The sequence below is a fragment of the Aphanomyces astaci genome (assembly GCF_000520075.1).
Source record: "Aphanomyces astaci strain APO3 unplaced genomic scaffold supercont1.24, whole genome shotgun sequence".
Classification (NCBI taxonomy): domain Eukaryota; phylum Oomycota; class Saprolegniomycetes; order Saprolegniales; family Verrucalvaceae; genus Aphanomyces; species Aphanomyces astaci.
Window position 1 is genome coordinate 579,229 of NW_009798287.1, and position 18,129 is coordinate 597,357.

General features: G+C 45.6%; 4 protein-coding genes and 1 pseudogene across 9 annotated transcripts; 2 read left to right on the plus strand and 3 right to left on the minus strand.

The window, feature by feature from the left end:
• Positions 1 to 770: 770 nt before the first annotated feature.
• Positions 771 to 4,163, plus strand: H257_09767 (hypothetical protein). Of its 3 annotated transcripts, none has more exons than XM_009836124.1 (9): positions 771 to 1,041; positions 1,098 to 1,261; positions 1,317 to 1,423; positions 1,478 to 1,650; positions 1,909 to 2,076; positions 2,132 to 2,350; positions 2,435 to 2,551; positions 3,012 to 3,272; positions 3,867 to 4,163. In XM_009836124.1, exons 3-9 carry the CDS (start codon positions 1,348 to 1,350, stop codon positions 4,119 to 4,121), a joined length of 1,269 nt encoding a protein of 422 aa, XP_009834426.1. In that variant the 5' UTR covers positions 771 to 1,041; positions 1,098 to 1,261; positions 1,317 to 1,347; the 3' UTR covers positions 4,122 to 4,163. The 3 variants fall into 3 exon arrangements, with proteins under 3 accessions (XP_009834426.1, XP_009834424.1, XP_009834425.1); XM_009836122.1 differs by having other exon boundaries at positions 1,336 to 1,423; XM_009836123.1 differs by lacking the exons at positions 771 to 1,041; positions 1,098 to 1,261 and having other exon boundaries at positions 1,271 to 1,423.
• A 748-nt stretch (positions 4,164 to 4,911) lies between these two features.
• H257_09768 (hypothetical protein) lies at positions 4,912 to 5,689 on the minus strand. Its single transcript, XM_009836125.1, has 2 exons — positions 5,672 to 5,689; positions 4,912 to 5,626 (listed from the first exon to the last, which is right to left on the minus strand). The coding sequence occupies exon 2, from the start codon at positions 5,410 to 5,412 to the stop codon at positions 4,954 to 4,956; it is 459 nt and encodes a 152-aa protein (XP_009834427.1). The 5' UTR covers positions 5,413 to 5,626; positions 5,672 to 5,689; the 3' UTR covers positions 4,912 to 4,953.
• Positions 5,690 to 6,815: 1,126 nt separating this feature from the next.
• H257_09769 (hypothetical protein) lies at positions 6,816 to 7,592 on the minus strand (the record flags this gene model as incomplete). The annotated part of the gene is made up of 1 exon (XM_009836126.1): positions 6,816 to 7,592. One exon carries the CDS (start codon positions 7,590 to 7,592, stop codon positions 6,816 to 6,818), a length of 777 nt encoding a protein of 258 aa, XP_009834428.1.
• Positions 7,593 to 12,198: 4,606 nt separating this feature from the next.
• H257_09770 lies at positions 12,199 to 12,271 on the plus strand (annotated as a pseudogene). The gene has a single exon. The product of its transcript is annotated as a tRNA-OTHER (tRNA).
• A 2,280-nt stretch (positions 12,272 to 14,551) lies between these two features.
• On the minus strand, positions 14,552 to 15,592 carry H257_09771 (hypothetical protein; the record flags this gene model as incomplete). 3 transcript variants are annotated; one of them, XM_009836129.1, is made up of 3 exons in its annotated part: positions 14,552 to 14,663; positions 14,736 to 14,938; positions 15,016 to 15,592. In XM_009836129.1, a coding segment is annotated over one exon (577 nt), but the record flags the coding sequence as incomplete, so codon positions are not given. The 3 variants fall into 3 exon arrangements, with proteins under 3 accessions (XP_009834431.1, XP_009834429.1, XP_009834430.1); XM_009836128.1 differs by having other exon boundaries at positions 14,559 to 14,663; positions 14,736 to 14,907; positions 15,016 to 15,591; XM_009836127.1 differs by having other exon boundaries at positions 14,552 to 14,907; positions 15,016 to 15,591.
• Positions 15,593 to 18,129: the final 2,537 nt, after the last annotated feature.

Genomic DNA, 18,129 nt, shown 5'->3' on the forward strand with positions numbered 1-18,129 from the left:
CCCATGTCTAACTCTACCTGAACATCCATGAGCAAAACCCCAAAACACCACGAGTGAAAAACTGCCTCCCCTACAGTACATACAGTAGTTGGTACGATTAACGGTGTACAACGTTGTATGCCTTCGTGTTTCACGTTAACCATAGGATTGTACTTATCGTAGCAAGCAATTAGTCCCACCCACTTACTCAGGGACGTTTTAGGTCAATAGTACCAAATTCCCTGAGTGAGTGGGCATTTGACCATTGAGTGGGTGTGTAACCCACTCACTCGGGGAATTGGTCCCGTGTTGGGCAAGGTTTCGGTACAGTACCCGATTTCCTGATGGTGATGATGTTGGATGCCGCGCATCGGCGACACGTGAACTGAGTTTTGATGCGGTGCTTGCCAGTTTTGGGGTCGCGGGACGACGAATCGTCGATGGTCTCGAAGAAGACTTTGGCGAGTTCCTTTGGGGAGTATGAGGTCGCCATAGTACTTACTGTATTTGTGATCAGGGTGATTTGTATTATTGTAAGAAGGGAGGAGGTTGAATACAATTAGACCATTGTTGGTCAATTAGACCATTGTTGGTCAATATGGTCCACCAATTGGTGATCGAACGGTCGAAACTAAATTACTTGCAGTGAGACAATTACGATTAATTATAAATTACAATTCTTTTTGCGTTCCAAAATGACACTTTACAGCGAACTCCACACTTTATTGCTCATGGTACCTGTGAAACTTGATAATGGGAGACGTCGGCCAATCAGCGCACGAGCCGAATATCCCGACAACGCCAGTTCGACGACAACGCTCGTGATGAAGCAGACGCTGCTACGCGACTCGGACATGTCGGACTTGACTCCAATGCTTGAGTCTAGCCGCTCCACAATATGCGATCCAGATACGCTGCTCCGATCGCCACCGCTGGGCCCCACGCCATTGAAGCGGGTGCGTGAAGATGCCGCCTTGCGCTCGTCCACGGCGGTCGACCCTGCTGCCGCCGCCGACAGCTTTCGGCAATCGTCTCGCGGTGCATCGGCGCATCAGCTTGCGAGTAACAGTGCTCACATTGCGATGAGTCGGTTTCATGGATTCACGGATGAATGGTAGGCTTTGGCGTGGTCCAGGACACTGACAAGGCGGCGGCGGTGGCGCCGTCGTCGGAGCAGGACGCGACGGCTGCTCGCCGCGGGTTTGTACGCATTTACTTTGAAAACTCCAACTTTACATCGAGCACGGTGCTGCGTGTGGAAGAGCAAACCAGCGTGTTGGAGGTCTGTACATGTGGCCATATCATCGACATCCATGTACATACCCGAACAACGACAGCATACCTCTTTACACGTAGGTGCGGCACATTATGGCCAACAAGATGCGTCTGTCGTTAAAGCAAGTCGCGCACCACGCGATTCTCATGCTGTACGTCAATAGCAAAGGTACATAAGTTGCCTATCGGTTACGAGATACGCATCACGGGTCGTGACATGCAGGGTCGTCCATGTCGGCTCGAACGCTCCACGACAACGAGTGTATCTACCAAGTGCAAGAAGCTATCCATTCTGAGCGCCAATCGACCCCAGAGATCGTCGTTAATGAAACGTCTGGACCGGTTCGGGCCAAGCCGCGGCATCGGGCGCGGCAGACGCTCAAGTTTATCTTCAAAGTACGTCTCGACCTGGCGTGCTTTTTTTTTGCTTTTTTTTTATGTCTCCACGTTTACAATCGTTTTTTTCTTCTTTTTTCTGCATATTTTTTTTGCAGAATTCAATGTTTTGGCCTATTGACACAACCAGTGGTTTGGTTGAATACTCGCATGGTGATGTTTAAATTGTGTGCAAATGTCTTGGTTCCACGACACTTGTATATATGTATATATATCTAGTGTCAACGCGTCGAAATCAACATATTCTTTGATATATAGGACATTCGCGGCAAGCCAATCGATTTAGAAGCCGAGCTCGAACTCACGCCCAACTACTCGAATTCTACAACAACAACGCTCAGTCAATATGGCAGCCACGCCGCCCACCCGCGCAACACGACCATGTCCCAGGACACAGTGTTCCTCTTGCCCCAGAAACTCGGCCTTGTACGAATCTGCGACATCGTTCGATCCAACTCATGTACGTACATAACGGGGATAGGGTCTTCGGGCCGGGCCGTTGAAGAAGGCGAGCGTCAAGGACGCCAATGTGTGGCGGTCGAGATGGTTTGTCTTGAAAGATGACAAGCTCTACTATTGCAAGAGCGAGGCCAATCAACGAGATGTCACGGCCATCCCGCTGCTCAATGCGCACATCGTCAAGCAAGACGCGCTAGTGCCGCACTGTTTTGAATTGCACACAAGTCGGCGCGTGTACAGGGTATATATTTCTATATATATCATTTCTAAATATACTATTTCTATATATATATATTATATTTATGGATACGAGCTGTTGATGTAGTTTTGCACCGACACGGACGACATCATGATGGCGTGGATCCAAGCGCTGCACCGAGAAATCCGACTCGCGGCAGAAAACCAAGTGCTCACCAAGGCCGAAATCTTCATCGTCGACGAGGTTCATATATATATATATATATATATATATACATTCGCTTATGATACATATATATTAGTTCATATACATTCAATGATGATGATATATATGTGCATATGTACTTTCTGACGATACATATAGATTGGTTCATATTTATTGATGATACATGTACATAGGTTCAACTATATATTCACTGATAACGGACGATACATACTGTATTATATACATTTATTTCTGGATGAAATGATCGATGAATGTTGGGCTGATAATGATATATATATATATTTATTTATATATAATATATATACCGACTCTACTTTTGAACGAACGACGTCGTGTTGTGTTGTATTTTGAATCCACAGATGGGTCGTCTATTGTACATATATATATTGGCGGTTCCAATATCATCGGAATACTAATCTATTGGTTGTGTGTTTTCACATATCAATATATGTCAAAACTCGTACGGTGATATATGTAGGCCGTGACGACGTGCGAACGCAAGCAAGAGCGCGCGCCGTTCGCCGTGAGCGGCATATTGGGGTACGCGGCCCTTCGCAAGATGTTTCGCGACTTCATGACGTCCGAGTCGATGGCGAGTGTGATTTTGCTCGATACATGGGCCGAGTGCGACCTCTTTCGACGCAACGGGCTCGTGCGCTTCCAGCAAGCCGCGTCCAGTGCTACCAACGCCACCGACGAATGGGATCACGTCAAGCGCCTGCTGCTCCAGTACATTCCGGTAAACCACGCTCATGCATAGAGTGTGTGATTGATACTCTTGATTATTCAACAGTTTTGCCAATGTCGATATATATATCTGTGTGCAAGTCCATTGGCTACATACATAATTTTTGCACCTCTTGTGTTATTTTATTAGGATATACAGTATGTATAGTCCTTTTACCTAAAATATGGACTTTTGTGCTGATTCGCCCCAATCGGTGTTGAATTGATCGAAGCGTGATTTTGATTGGCCACTTGATTCGTGCTCTGGTTTTTGATTGGTCGTATATCGATTGTCTGCCGATTTGGTGCTGCTCATTCGATTGAGCACCCAAACACTCCAATTTTGAATCGACTTGACAATATATATATATATATAGGATGGTGGAAAGAGTGTGCATTATTATCCAATTTCGAATCGACTTGACAATATATATATATATATAGGATGGTGAAAAGAGTGTGCATTATGATTGTGTATCTCCAACCTGAAGAATCCAGAGGAGTAGGTTGATAATGTACATATCCTTCTTGTGTGTGCTACATACAGTACGAGAAGGATGTTGTGTTGGGTTTTGCTACAGGTCGACTTGACGTGGGTCTATTGTAGGCAGCCCAACAAGCCGGCGCGCAGCTCCAGGCCGCCGACCTCGACTCGTGTCGACAGTCGATGCACGACAATCAAAAGCACCGCCGGCTTTCGATAGCCATGGACAGCAGCACCCACGTGACGGACTTCCCATCTCCGAATTTGTTTGTCAACATCCAGCAAGACATTCTCCGCGCGTTGGACGAGGGGCCGTTCCAACGATTCATTGCTGGTCGTGGCTACACGCGTATTATTGACCGCACGATCCGAAGATAGTCGCTATATAACGAGTTTGAAAACCAAGTCTACAAACATAACGTTAGAGGGGGTGGGGGGGGGGTTGGTCGACAGAGGAAATATCTGCAGCACCCCGTTGTGGTAAAAACTGTAACTCCACCCCGACAATGGATGGTGTATTTTTTATTGGCTGGTCGCCCTCTGAATCGATGTATCGCCTCGTTGCTGGAGCCTGCTACAGTAGCTTAATAAAGGGAGTTTGCAACTCACGCCACTGCGACCGCGGTCCCACGATCGCACGAATAAGATGCGGCTCAACTCGGAATTCAGGAGTTTTGAACGTGTAGGCTAACGGCGACAGCGTCGTCCATACTTATCTGGAGATGGTAAACGACGCAAAAATCGGATTTTGTCTTGTCCGCCAGTTCAAACTACCCATAACACATGCCCCCCCCCCCCTCGGTCCGTGCCTATCTATCGAACAGCCATAAGTCGTCCTGGAAAGCTACATGCAAAACACGAATATGATATATGTGTGTACTATATTCAAAGTTCCAACGGCGTCGCTGGTTCGTACCCACGCACCAACGAAACGACGACAGACCCTGCGATTCTACGTGCATGTTGACATTCTTATCGTTCCAACCAAAGTACTCCATTACCCGCAGACCATTATTATTGCATGGGGTAAAAGGGGAAACAGTCGTCCAGCCAATACAGGTGTTTTCGTTGTGGATACGGTGAACACTATCGAATCATCATCGTCCAGCAAGGGGAACCGCGATGATTGAAAAGCCCACTCATGTAGCACAACGCATGGTGGAAAATATGGAGCTGGCGTACGTACTATCGCGCGATTATAAGGACGACATTAAAAGCACATCGAGAATGTCAACGCTGTCGCAGCCCCAACCGACACAACCGAAAGCATCCGCGTTACTGCCCCCCCTGTCGTATTGGAGGGAATCGAGGGCCATCTGAATAACGTCGGGGGGGGGCCAGGAGGAGGAGGAGGGGAGGCGGTTGTTTTTTTGTGTTCACGACGGAGGCGTCGACAAACGCCGTACGTTCTCGCGTGGGCGGGCTTGGGGCACCCGGCCCACGCGCACATTTTCTTGTTCGCACCATGCTGGAAGCAAACGTTGGCCACTCGGGCCCGAAGGGTGCAGCCAGGGCGACATACGTTTTTGCCCCCGTGGCCGGCGCAAAGTTGCCGAGGGCGTACACTTGGTTGCGGCACGCGTGGACTTTTGCAATGTCGACGATATGCATGGAGCGCACACTTGGACGAGGGGGAGGCACGGGGAGGTAACAGCCGGCAAAAAAGCATGATCGTGTGATCTCCGTACGTAGTCAAATGAATAGTGCAATGCCGGGGAATGTTCCTGGATTCATTCGTGTGTGCCAACAATCCAGTACGTACTGTTGTACTCGGTGTCTTTTGCGACCTGCTTCGGGTGAATTGTTCGGATAAAAACAAACGCAGAGTGCCAATTACGCACCGTCACGACTCTTAAAATAACGCCATGGAATCGTACCTATGTCTTAAACAAATGATAACCCAAACTCAATTAACCATGGAATCGTACCTGCCGCTTCGGTTGCTCTGGATAAAGGTACTGTACATGTACTGTTCTGACGTTACTATTAATAGTATTAATAACTGTACAGTACTCCGGAGTATATTCTTCGACGGGTCAATTGTGTTCGAATTAGGCCGTCCTACAATTTACTAGTAACGTTAGTACTCTACACGAGGTCGCCTGGCCGTACAGGTACATGTAGCTAGCGCTTAGATACTGTATACTTGTACATTTCGTGTCATTGGACCTGCGTAAGATACGTACTGTACTCCTTTCTTGCTGTGTTCTTGGCCCCTGCAGTCTGAACCTTCGTAGTACCGGTACTATAAATACAGTATTACCGTACTACACTGTACTACCACTTGTAGCTAGCTTGTACTACTGTACTAGTACATTGCTGGTAGTACTGTATTGGGCTGAAAACAACGACCATACGTAAATTGCCTGAAAATCTTTACAGTCACTGTCGTTCAGAGTTATTGCCCTCAAGTCGAAAATTCTCGGATGAGTTTTGTACAGTACGTACAGCACAGCACAAATGTACTTCGAAGTAAGTTTACTGCTGACATGGACATCCTTAACGAGTACTAGTACAATCGACACAATCAAGAACAAGTGTGAACCTGTGTCCCGTGCTGTCCAAACCCCGGCGTCTCCAACAATGGGGCGATTGGATTCAGGACGCTGCTGCTTGGACAGAGAACATACCAGTATGTGAGAATTTCTCTGATTGCACCGGCGCAATCGCATCTTCATATTGCAATCCTGTCGAACGTACCACGTACATATGGCAAAGTAGCGTCACAGGCCGCGTGGAAACCCCCACGTCCTTTTAGTACCATACTAAGGCAGACTGCGTTTGATTTGATGGTGCAAGACAAGAATGCACGAGGAACCTGCTAGAGTTTGGTTGCCAAGAAACCAGGGTTTCGACAGTGTCCCCCACGAGATGTGTATATCAATCGGCACAGTGTACCAGTATACTACGGTAGTGGGTGTGCGACAAGCTACGCGGTACAGTGTACATACATCCTATACGATCTTGGCTTGGTCCCTTGGACCTCGTGTACCATCAGAGTCAACAACAAGCTCGTTACTTTGTAGTTCCTAGTATTAATAGTATATAATCTTTATAACGTAGCCATCCTTTTCATAGGTCGTCCATGAGTTCAAAAATCCCCCGCAACATGCTCGTGTCGTGATGGTAATGCAGTGGGTCCCACCGCTGCTGCTGCAACGGGGCAACCGTGTGATGGTTCATTTCCTGGATGAGGTGCATCATAGATGGTTGGTGTGGAGGGGCATACGTATGATTCACTTGCGAGACGTCGGTGGCCGAATCCATGGAGAAGCACCGGTTGTGAGTCGGGGGAGACGTGGCTTTTACGGCCAGCAACGTTGCCGTGTCCCCCCATAACGTTGTCATGTTGATCCCTCCTTTCGAAGCAGTCACAGTTGGGAGGAGCTGTAGAGGGGTAGGCACGTCGGAGGAGGTGCGATGGCGCTGGCAGAACCCCCCTGTTCTGGCGTGGGCTGTGCAGCCAGGTCGCTTGCACTGCCGTCCGCCTCCGTGCTTGACGCAGCGCTGTCGGGCTTGCGCGGGCTGAGTACACCCCACCTCGGTGCAAAGTTTCTTGGTCGCGCCGTGCTTGTAGCATACGTTGTCGAGACGGGCTCGCAGGTTGCATCCGTCGACGGCGCATTCCTTCTTGGCGCCGTGTCGGCAACACAACTGTCTCGCGTACGCTTGATTGGTGCAGTTGTCGATGATGCACATGCCGCGATGGCGGTGGAGCTTACAACGCCACGAGTTGTGCAAAACCACGTCGTTGCATCCGCTGATGAGGCACGTCCGGTCGCTTGACATGGTGTCGGCCGAAGGTGAATTCACGTTTGAGATGACGCCGGAGTAGTCGTGGACGGCCATGCACTCACTCCTCACAGGCAAAAAATGAGTATTTATTTTCATGTCTCGCGCTCATGTCTCTTCACTCAATACTGTAATATACTCCGGAGTACTTGTATGGATTTCGGTTGGCAACTTTGGATTTCAGACAACTTCGATTTTTTTGATTGGCCACCTCGTTAGAGTTTAAATACAATGAAAACCCCGTCCTCGATGTGGACCTTTTTTTCGTTGGTCTCGCGTTCCGACTCCATGCATTATATCCCTCACTCTGCAATCGAACATGCCCCCACCAAGGTGGTACTGGCGTCTTGGAGCTCTTGTCCGACATGGTAAACTGACCATTTCATCGGTCTCCCCACGCTTTTAACCATCACACGACAAATAAAAGTAGAAGTCATCAGACTCCTGGTTATTAGAGCATCTCCACTCGTCAGACTTAAAGGTCTGATTTATACGGATAACCCTTAGATAGGACCAGATTTGGACTTATACTCCCACCCGTTGGTTTTATTGGGGTCTCAATAAGTCCAAACATAAGTTCAGCCCCGAAAATCCCTATCATAGGACTTTTTCGTCAAGTTTGATGTAAATATCACCCGCCTGACTTATTCTATCCGGAAGAGTAATATAATCAAAAATAATATACAAAAGTACTACTCAACATAGTCAAATACAATACAGCATGCAACCTTTATAAAAATTCCCATTTACACGCTGTCAATTCACACTGATGACCAACGAAGGCTGACGTTGCGATGGGCCGTGGAGGTGACCGGTCTGCAGGCGGACAGGGCGGTCGCGATGATGGAGGTCACGAAGGTGAGTATTGCCGACGTGGTGGTGGCTAGGGACATGAAACGGACCATCGTGGTTCGCTTTGCGGCAGCTCGGGAGCTTCGGGTGGGAGTCCTGCAGGCAACGGCAACAGGCGCCGCCGACGATTGTTAGCTCGGGGGAAATGCGCGCCGGCCTTCATAACGTTGCCCGTGAGCCCCGTCAACAACCTCGGGATGTCGGTCCGCTGGTTTCCGACGCGACCCCTCGTCTTGAGATCAAGTCGTCCTCCTCTTCCGTCCACGCCACTTTGTTCATCAACAGGCTCAGGTGGTCGCCCACCTTTCGTGATACTGCTGGCGGACCAACCGGGTGGCAACAGCGCGATGGACGACCAGTCGCTCGCGCCAGACGACTGCACCGCGACCACCGTCGTCCAGCGCCTTCCACGCTCTGCTGCAGGTATATGCGCTGCTGCAGGTGTATGGCTTCTATGATGTGTGCGGCAATGATAGGAATTGACGCATTTACAGGTACTTCCAACAAGATGCCACGGGCGACCTTGTTTTCTCTATGTTTGCCAGTGGCATCGCGACAATGCTCCAAGAAGCAGCATGTAATGCGAAAGCACGCGACTTTCTCGTCATCGAAGGCTCGTATTACTCCCTTGAGCTATACTTTCGACGTAAATGTTAACTATTCGGTCAATGATGGAATGCAACGGGTCGCGGTTGATGTAAATGCACTCATTATCACTGTCACAGCCCCTTGTCGTCCCGCGCATTTAAGTCTGACGGGTGGGGAAAATGAAACTTATCACTGGAATCAGCATAAGACTCTAATTTATCCGTACATTATCCGTATAAGGCCAGGTCATAAGTCCCAACCGGTGGAGATGCTCTTACTACATCATACGTCTGTTGATGTACACATTTCCCATACAATGGTGTAGCCACGAATACGCGCAATGACAATCTTTGTACTTCATTACGAACCCCTGGGAGTTGTCATGTCGACGTGGATGGACAAGCAGGGGGGCTACGGCGCGCAGCCTCTTCGGGGGTGCGAAGTGCATGCCCCCCAGAAGCAATTCCATTGTACTAGGCACAGTCCATGTGTAAGTTATTGCATGGCTAACGGTACGTATCCTTGTTCGTTATAGGGAAAGCTCACTGGCATCGCATATACATGTACAGTGGATCACCCAAGGTCGCGTAGTAATCAATCAGTGCTTCTTGGCACTGCGATGCAGTTCAGCAATTATCAGTAATTGATGATCTGCCGTGGACGAGGCAAAATAACGTTATGTAGATTATTTTGGATTTCGGATCTACCTGTCTCTTGGGTCCGCTTTTTGCGACTAATTCCCCCACAACAGGGGTACTGTATAAAAATACACTGCTGGAGACCCAAATTACACGTGTTGTCGGGGAATTTGGAGATAACTCAAATAGGCAATCAAAACGCACGAAGTTTGAGCACATTTATAAGGATATAGTTGAGCATTGCGAAGTCAACACCACCCTTGTCAGCTACTACAGTACTCCGTAATACTATTAATAGTACCGTGGTTGGCGTGACGCCCAACGGTGTTTTTATTTCTATTTCAATTCCAAGTTACGGATATAGAATAGAAACTCTTGCACTATCCGTAGGGTTTGGAGCTATTTCACGCGAAATGCAGGACGTAATTTCTAAAATGTCCGGATAATGCCAAAATAGCAACCGTAAAAACGGAGTTTGACTTTACAGTGTTAACCATGTGCTTTAGCAATAGGTTAGAATTTACAGTTGGAGATGCTCTTACAGTACTTCTAAGTACAATAGTACTACGTAGTACCCCCGAGTAGTAGGAATAATCACATAACGGTTAACGTTATCTCAATAATCTATGTTCAATATTATGCGCCGTATGATTCCTTCATGAAATAAAACCCTTGTAAATCGATAAGTTAGGAAAACTCACTGAGACGGTTAAGACATTTCCGAGGAAGGCGGCAGAGAACCTCCAAATCCACGCTCAGGCAACTTTTTCAACCTCTAAAACTTAGATATTTGCATGACAACCACATCAAGAACAAGCTCATCAACAATTTATTGAAAAATAAGAAAAACAAACAATTTTGATAGGTTTAATTGTGAATCAGTTATTATCTTGTCAAAGTAAAGTCATTTCCTTACAAATTACAACTATTAATTGTAACATTACTCCAGAGTACGTAGTACTGTACTACCTAGTCATCTAAAAACTTCCAACTGGCCAAATAACGTACAATTAATGTAGTTAAGGTAATCCATCAATATCGCGAACGCATTTTGTGCACTAAAATATCAAATGTTTGAAGCACTCCACCACAAAAAGTCCCTCGAATAAAAAAAAACTAAAGGTAGCGTTGGAAAATATAAATCCAGCTGCATTTTTTAGTGCTAAGAAGTGCCTGAAATATCCCAATAATCGATTTGTATTTTCAAATTATAACGTAACGTTAAGAATTGGTGAAACTTTTTTGGCTTTGTATTTCGCGAACGGTCGTAATATCTTAGTTTTGTATGTATGGAATATTAATTTACAAAATAATATACCTGGGTGTCGTGACGCGTTTTAATTTATACATGAACTCAATTATACATTAAATTTGAAGGCATTATAATAAGATACAAGTTGAAATTTGTATTCGACAACATAAAAATGAACATAGTTTTGAACTTCAAGGTGGTATCCTGATCCTTTGGCTGAATATAATCATATCCAATGAAAACTCGTCATTACAGAATGAAGCCATTGGATTGGATATAATGACAACCGTTCGCGATATTGATGGCGTTCGCGATATTGATGGATTACCTTAAACCCAAAAATCAAATACGTTAAATACCGATTTCATGCGTTTTATCACTACAGTCGGAGGTTAAAGGTCCCAACTGCCTCCGGATATTATACACGGATAAGAGTTGTATACAAAAATCAAGATACATCTCAGCTTCACCCCTATGATACCCAAGCAAGCGCCCATGTAAAATACTGTACCGCTATATTAAATATCTATTTCTGGACCAATTCATCACCAAATTTGAATCTGATAAGGAGAATTTCTTCACCACATTGAGATCTGTCGATTCTACGTCTCAATTTGCTGAAATTTTGGTAATGAATACGAAATAGAAGAAAATTTTATGAAAAGTTGGTAGTATTTAGGTGACGTGCATCATACTATCGTTAGTACTGTACAGTAACTTCCACTTGTGGCTTCATCTGCAAAGGCAATCAAACATATCAGCTTGTGTAGCCTTCTTCAAATTGTAGGAACACCTTGCATGCGTATGAGCGTCGCTTAACATTGCTATTACCGGTAATAGTATTGTTTATTCCCACTCTACGTGAAAGAACTGTTTCTGCCCTATCATAGGCCAACTATGTAAGCAGTCCGTTCATCATCACTTTTGGTTTTTGTTCGTGACAATTAGGGGGAGTCAAAATAGGAATTTTGTTTATGAAACCGACGATGCGTTGTGAAACTCAAAGTGTTGGTTTAGTTGTTGAGGTTGCTGGCTTCGAATTCGAGGGGAGTTCCTCGTTTGAACATACAAATAAAACCGGTGATGTTCTATATTAGTATTTCAAATGTAATTAGTTTGAGTCAAGTACTATATGGTATACGAGGAGTCATATCGACTTGTTTGCAAGTCTCCAATTTTATCTCCCCACCATTACACCCCCATTGTCGCCCACTAAGTTTCACAAGATTGGTACAGGGGTGTCGAAGCGTAAGCCCCGGCGTGAGATTAAGTTAACTACCGGTGCTAAAATAACATTGTGTACTTACTACCGTATTCTCAGGAGGGATTTGGGGGGGGAATAGCTCAGGTGGTAGAGCATCGGTTTCTTAACTGAAAGGTCGTGGGTTCGATCCCCGGATTCCCCGGATTATTTCCGCAAGGATTTATCCGTCCCTCCCCTGGAGAATCCGGATAACAAGCGCTGCGTACGAAGACGAGGACCGAACTTCGAAGAAGATCGGTCGAAGTACGAGGTATGAAGCGTTGAGCGAAGTAAAAACCGAAGATTACACACCGCCCCTGGTCGAGCAGGCGCGTTACAATTGGCGAAGCGGTTCCATAACATGTGGTTCTAGTGTCGGCCCTCGCGGAGGAAAGTCTTAAAAATGATAATCCAAACTCAATTAATCAGGAGGGATTTGTTTGTAAAGGAGGTTACCTGAGCTGCCGTGTTGGAGTGGAACCTTGATTGGCTGGCTTCACTGTCAACAGAACAGAAGACCGGATAATTCCGGATGAACAGAAGACCGGATAATTCCGGATGGAATGACACAGATCAAGACGTAGAAGTGCAAATCGTGCTACTCTAACAATCAGATGATCAGGTCTTTCAAAACAGTCGACGCGCATTTCATATCGCTTCTGATTTTGAGTTGCTTCCTTCACAATGCAAAGTAGTACTATTATACACTAGTACAGCTGTACTTGTATTAGTACCTGTTACGCCTGTATAATATGGAGTACTAGTACTACGTAGTACTAGTACTGTACTTCACTGTCAAATGGTACTACACTGTACTTCGAAGTACGATTAATGGGTTCTGTGTAAATAACAAAAGAAGCACACATCTGCGGTGTTTGGTGGATACCAGTGCACCCCGAATAATTCCCGGAGCGCAACAGGGCCACTGTTGCTTCGTATACCTTTCCATTTCAATAGTACCAGTAGCCCTGTAACCTCAACCCCCTGGACCCCTTGTGCTGCTATATTCCCAGGGTAAAGTTGCTTCTACACTGGGTAGCTATCGCTAACCACTGAAATGCACTTGACCCTTAGCTGGAATGTGTTATTTTGGTTTACATTGCATTTAACTATCACATAATAAGAACAAGTGAAATGGTTACCTAAGCTACAGTGGAGCTGCTGCTCTTATTGGTGCGCCGACTAACCCTGAAAAACGTTCAATAAATCTGGATACCGTTTTGGTGCGCTCGTGCAATACTGTATGTACTTTTGGGAATATGCATACTAGTAGGACACTGTAACTTCTTTATTACTGATACAATTTCAACGATTCTTTCGAATAATATTTCTTCAGACTACACTTGAAATGGTTTGCATTGACGTGATGCATGGCCATGGTCACCGTCACCGTCCAAAATGTGTCGATGAGAATCACACCCAAAATGTGTTAGCAGGTGCTAGCATCCACTAAAAAAACCTGATTCGGCTTCACTGATTGGCTATAATTACTGGTCACACAACATTTTATTGGATGACCAAGGTTCATGAATTCATCAAGTGAGTATAATATCATGGTCTAGTTTCAAAACTGCCAAATTCTCATTACTTCATATTTATATTAGAGTTTGTATGACCCTGGTATCATCCCAGAAGGCCCCCATAAAACCCTTATTACTAGTAGTACTACTAGTATACATATAGTATACCGGAACTGTACATACTCGGAGTACAGTACTACTGTAGTACTACTAAGCTTAGTATACTGTACTGTGGGTGGGATTGTTCGCAATATTGCAATACTTCGTACCTATATTTTTTGGGGCTATAAAAGGAGACGTGTCTTACGACATCGTGATGACGCCTGATGCATCGATCATTCTTTGGACAAGAAACGCCCCAGTGACATGTGTGGCTCACACAGCCATAGAATAATCGACTGACATTTCAATCTGCAGTGGGCCGGTTGCGACACAATTGTAGAGTGAGAAATATCGACGACTGTGTTGTGGGGCCCTCCCTCCTCGCCAATTATGCTCCCACGTCGAAGCCAGTCATCCCGACATTCTCTGCGTCTTATCGGTCAGCTCTACTTGTGTTTTGCTTCGAAGTAATTGCGAAAGTGCTTGATCTACGAGATCGTGAACGGCACTATGCTCTCCAATTTCATCGGGTCACCTGGGCAAGAGGTTTTACGTGATGCGTTACCACTTGGGTAATTTGATCAGTGGTCCAAAATAGATTGTCGCGAGAGTTCCTGTCAATCTTGGCGGAAGGAACATCCATCACCAGTTTCTTTACATGTACTAATACTACTAACGTTACGTAGTATTTACTAATACTAGTGTTAATTACTGTAAGTAGTACTATGTACTAAAAAAAGTATATGTACAGTGCATAATGCTTGCTACATATGAACACCAGTACGGTACGGTGTTGTCTCAACACGGGACACGCATGACACTTGCGTCGTCGAATGAAAAATGTTAACATTAACTGTGTTGCGCAGCTGATTTCGCAGTGCACAAGCCTCGCCCGAGTCCTTGTAGTGCGCTATAACTATAGTTGTACTGTACCTAGCAGAGGTTAACGAAACTTGAGGGTATAAATGTAGCCTCTAGCCTCAAACCTTGGGCAGGTAAACCTACCGACTGACTGTGTTCCGAGGGTACTTCATTCTGAATGAAGTATACGTCAGCAAGTCGCCATTCCCATTTGCTTTGTCAGTCGTGGAGTCTACGGCTTAGCATGGTGATAGTGATTTGTCCAATACTACCGAAGGGGTACAGTATAACCTGGGTGCGCTGCATCAACTCTTGCCTGTGTTGTCGTCAAAAGAGTGAACACACATCTACGAGATAGATGCGTCCATTTTTGCGATACTCGCATCAATAAATATTCCCATGATGGCGTTAATCGTGAACCTACCTAATTTGCCAGCAACCCAAAGATGTCCTGCATCATGGCACTGTCTTCTTCGCTGAGATTGCTCCAGCAGCAGGTATGTTGATTCAATCTGATGGGGTCCACCAGACACAGAACCCACGGGTCCAACACCACCGCGGACGTGTCTGCTGATGCACACACATCGCTATTCGACGCCACTGAATACGATCGGTCGTTGTGGGCCTTGGACTCGTCCCAGCTCATGTCCATCGTTTCCAGCAACGATCCAGGGAGGCGGTGTCGTTGGCAGAACCCTCCCACTCGGGAGTGTGCAAAGCATCCGTTGACCTTGCAATGGCGACCACCGCCGTGCTTGACGCAGCGCTGCCGGGCTTGCGCTGGCTGCGCGCATCCTTGCTCGATGCACTGCTTCTTTTGGGCTCCGTGCTTGAAGCACACGTCGTTGAGCCGCGCACGGAGGGAGCAGCCGGTGACAATGCACTGCTTCTTGGCCCCATGGCGGCAGCACAATTGCCGCGCGTACACCTGGTTGGTGCAATCCGTCACCGAGCACGTGCCCCGTCGGCGGTTTTCGTTTGGTGCTGCGGTGCCTTGCATCGCGCGTCTCAATTCGAAAATGACTAAAATGGAGTTCTACCAGAAGTCACGTTTTGCTTTTTTGCATGGTTGTGTGCTACAGTACTTACTTACTTACTGCTGATTGACATGCAGAAGTGTCCCAACTTGGGCACTTGTGGGTCACCGAGGTACACCATAGATACCTCAACATAGACCGCGATTCAGTACTGTGTTATCCAGCCCCTACTTGATCGCCCCCGAGAAAACGAATGTACTACTCTACACTAGAAATAGATCATGTCACATTGACCTTTTTACGTCTTCCGATGATAGATTGTCCCAAACAGATGCAAATCACCCCCCCTGAATGAACAGCTTTGACCAAAGGACCAATTTGCATGTATACCGGTAGATCCCTCATATGAATCGTATTGCTGTCGCTACAAAAATCAGCACTGAGCCCAATCACCCCATCCAAGGGGTACGAGGGGCTTATACCCATTGAGTGTTCTCCTTCGTTCGCTAGGTTTGCTGTCATGTTTATGCAAGGGAATTACTCGACACATACCTGATTGTGGATTCCTGCTGCGTGACGTTGTCAGATAAGCCGTGACACATCTACGGTACTTACAGTACCACGTACGAAACACGTGTGCGAAGAGGACGGGTGAGTCCCTATGGTACTACTGTACAGTACTACTACCAGTACAGTAGTACTGTAGTACTGTACCAGTATTGGAAAGCATTTCCGGATAAAGTATAGTTTATTTTGAACTCGCGACCGAGTCGACATCGCGAAAATGAAATATCAGCATTTTCAGATTCGCACGATGGCATTTAATTGGCTATTTTGTGCCCAAGGCGCGATATGATTGGCTGAAAACAGTATTCATCACAGTGCATTTTCTGTTAATGTGAAATAACAATCATACTGCACTCAAGCTTCGAAGTCGACATTCATCCTGGCTGGAGTTCAAACCTCACAGCGTAATCTGTTTGATCTTTTCACTCGAAGCACTTTTACATGCATACAACTTCACCTAACATACTGTAAACTCCACTTCATGACGTGTCACCTCATTGCTGTCCGTTTGGGCGAGAGAAATTTTCCAGTGGGCCAATTTTGATGCTATTTTGTTAGTCTCTTCGTCTTCAATCACGTATTCTACTTGATGAAGCGAGAATGCCCAACTAAAAAACTGTGCTTTGCGCACGCAAGCAACGATCCCAGCGACGAAACGTAGTATTATAATGAAGTAGGTTAATTTAATAGTAGTTGCTCGATATTTTAAATAATGTGTAAGCTTACCTCTGATATAGTGAGAACGTTACTAAAGATTATTTAACCGTTTTCGAAAAGCGCTTCATTTGTTACATTAACTGTAAGTAAGTTCAATTACCAATAGATGCTACAGTAACACATCATTTCAAACGAGCAAAGACGCTAACCGGAATAATTCCGTCATTAACTGTAAAACAGTTCCACTGTTGTCTTGACCCGAAATACTGTTTCAATGAGGGAATTATTTCATCCGGATACATCTTTTCTCCAGTGGCCCTGTAACCTGGAACTCCGTCCTACCCCCAGTGAGTACATACGATGCTAACCGGTTAACTGCATCGCTAGTGGTTAGCTATCGCTAACCACTGAGATACACTTAACCCCTAGTAAGAGGTGACGTGGACTGAGCATACAAAGTTCCTTATAAATCTCATTGAAACAGTATTTCGGGTCAAAACAACAGTGGAACTGTTTTAATGAGGGAATTCTACGCTAACCGCGATGCTACCACCAATGCTGATAGACACTGGAAAGCCGAAAAGAAGGATAACTTAGGATATTCGGGCCACGATGTACTGTACAGTATTATGGGTATCGTGGGCGGGCTTTCGACGTCTGACATACAGTAGTCCTCACCTTCGGCCTCAAAGAGTTAAGCTGTGCAAACTGGTTGTACCAGTCAATGAAATTCTAATTGCATCACTTTTTTTATACTTGAAGTATTTCGAAAAAAAGTCCATGATTCACTGTCAAGTAAACCAGTAATCATAAATGAAATTCAAAATATTTATATTGCGAAATACTAGTATAGTTCATTCACTGTCAATACTAAGTTCAAGGTAGAAAGTCGTTTTTCCCAAAGCCTCCGTATTTTTATTGCATACAAATCACAAATATCTTCTAAAGCAGCCGTTCCAAGTTTTTGAGAATTATAGTATTTCCACACCATACCCTTGGATATTTTAAAAATTCTTCCGCGTTGCCAAGCAATACCCAGCTCACCACCTCAGTGGAAGTGGAGGAAGACAACCAAAGATCAACAGTATTAACGAAGTACTTTCGCTGGTGTTGCACTTCTACAGTGCACCATTCGAAGGCAAAACACTCTGTCCACTCAGTCAATAACGTTAGTGGAAGCATTTACTACTTGCATGTAACGTTAGCGAAACACATTAGTTATGAAACAGTACTACAGGGAAAGACGGTAATGTTTACCCCGTGGTACGAATTTTAGACTTGGGATTTGTATTGACAATTAAATTATTCAAAATGAGATTCACTGATAATATTATGAT

Coding starts and splice junctions, on each gene's coding strand:
- H257_09768 (XM_009836125.1), bottom strand. CDS start 5,412: ATGCTTTTTTGCCGGCTGTTACCTCCCCGTGCCTCCCCCTCGTCCAAG.
- H257_09767 (XM_009836122.1), top strand. CDS start 804: ATGAAGCAGACGCTGCTACGCGACTCGGACATGTCGGACTTGACTCCA. Junction 1,262..1,335: donor AGCAAACCAGCGTGTTGGAG/GTCTGTACATGT, acceptor CTTTACACGTAG/GTGCGGCACATTATGGCCAA. Junction 2,552..3,011: donor AAATCTTCATCGTCGACGAG/GTTCATATATAT, acceptor TGATATATGTAG/GCCGTGACGACGTGCGAACG.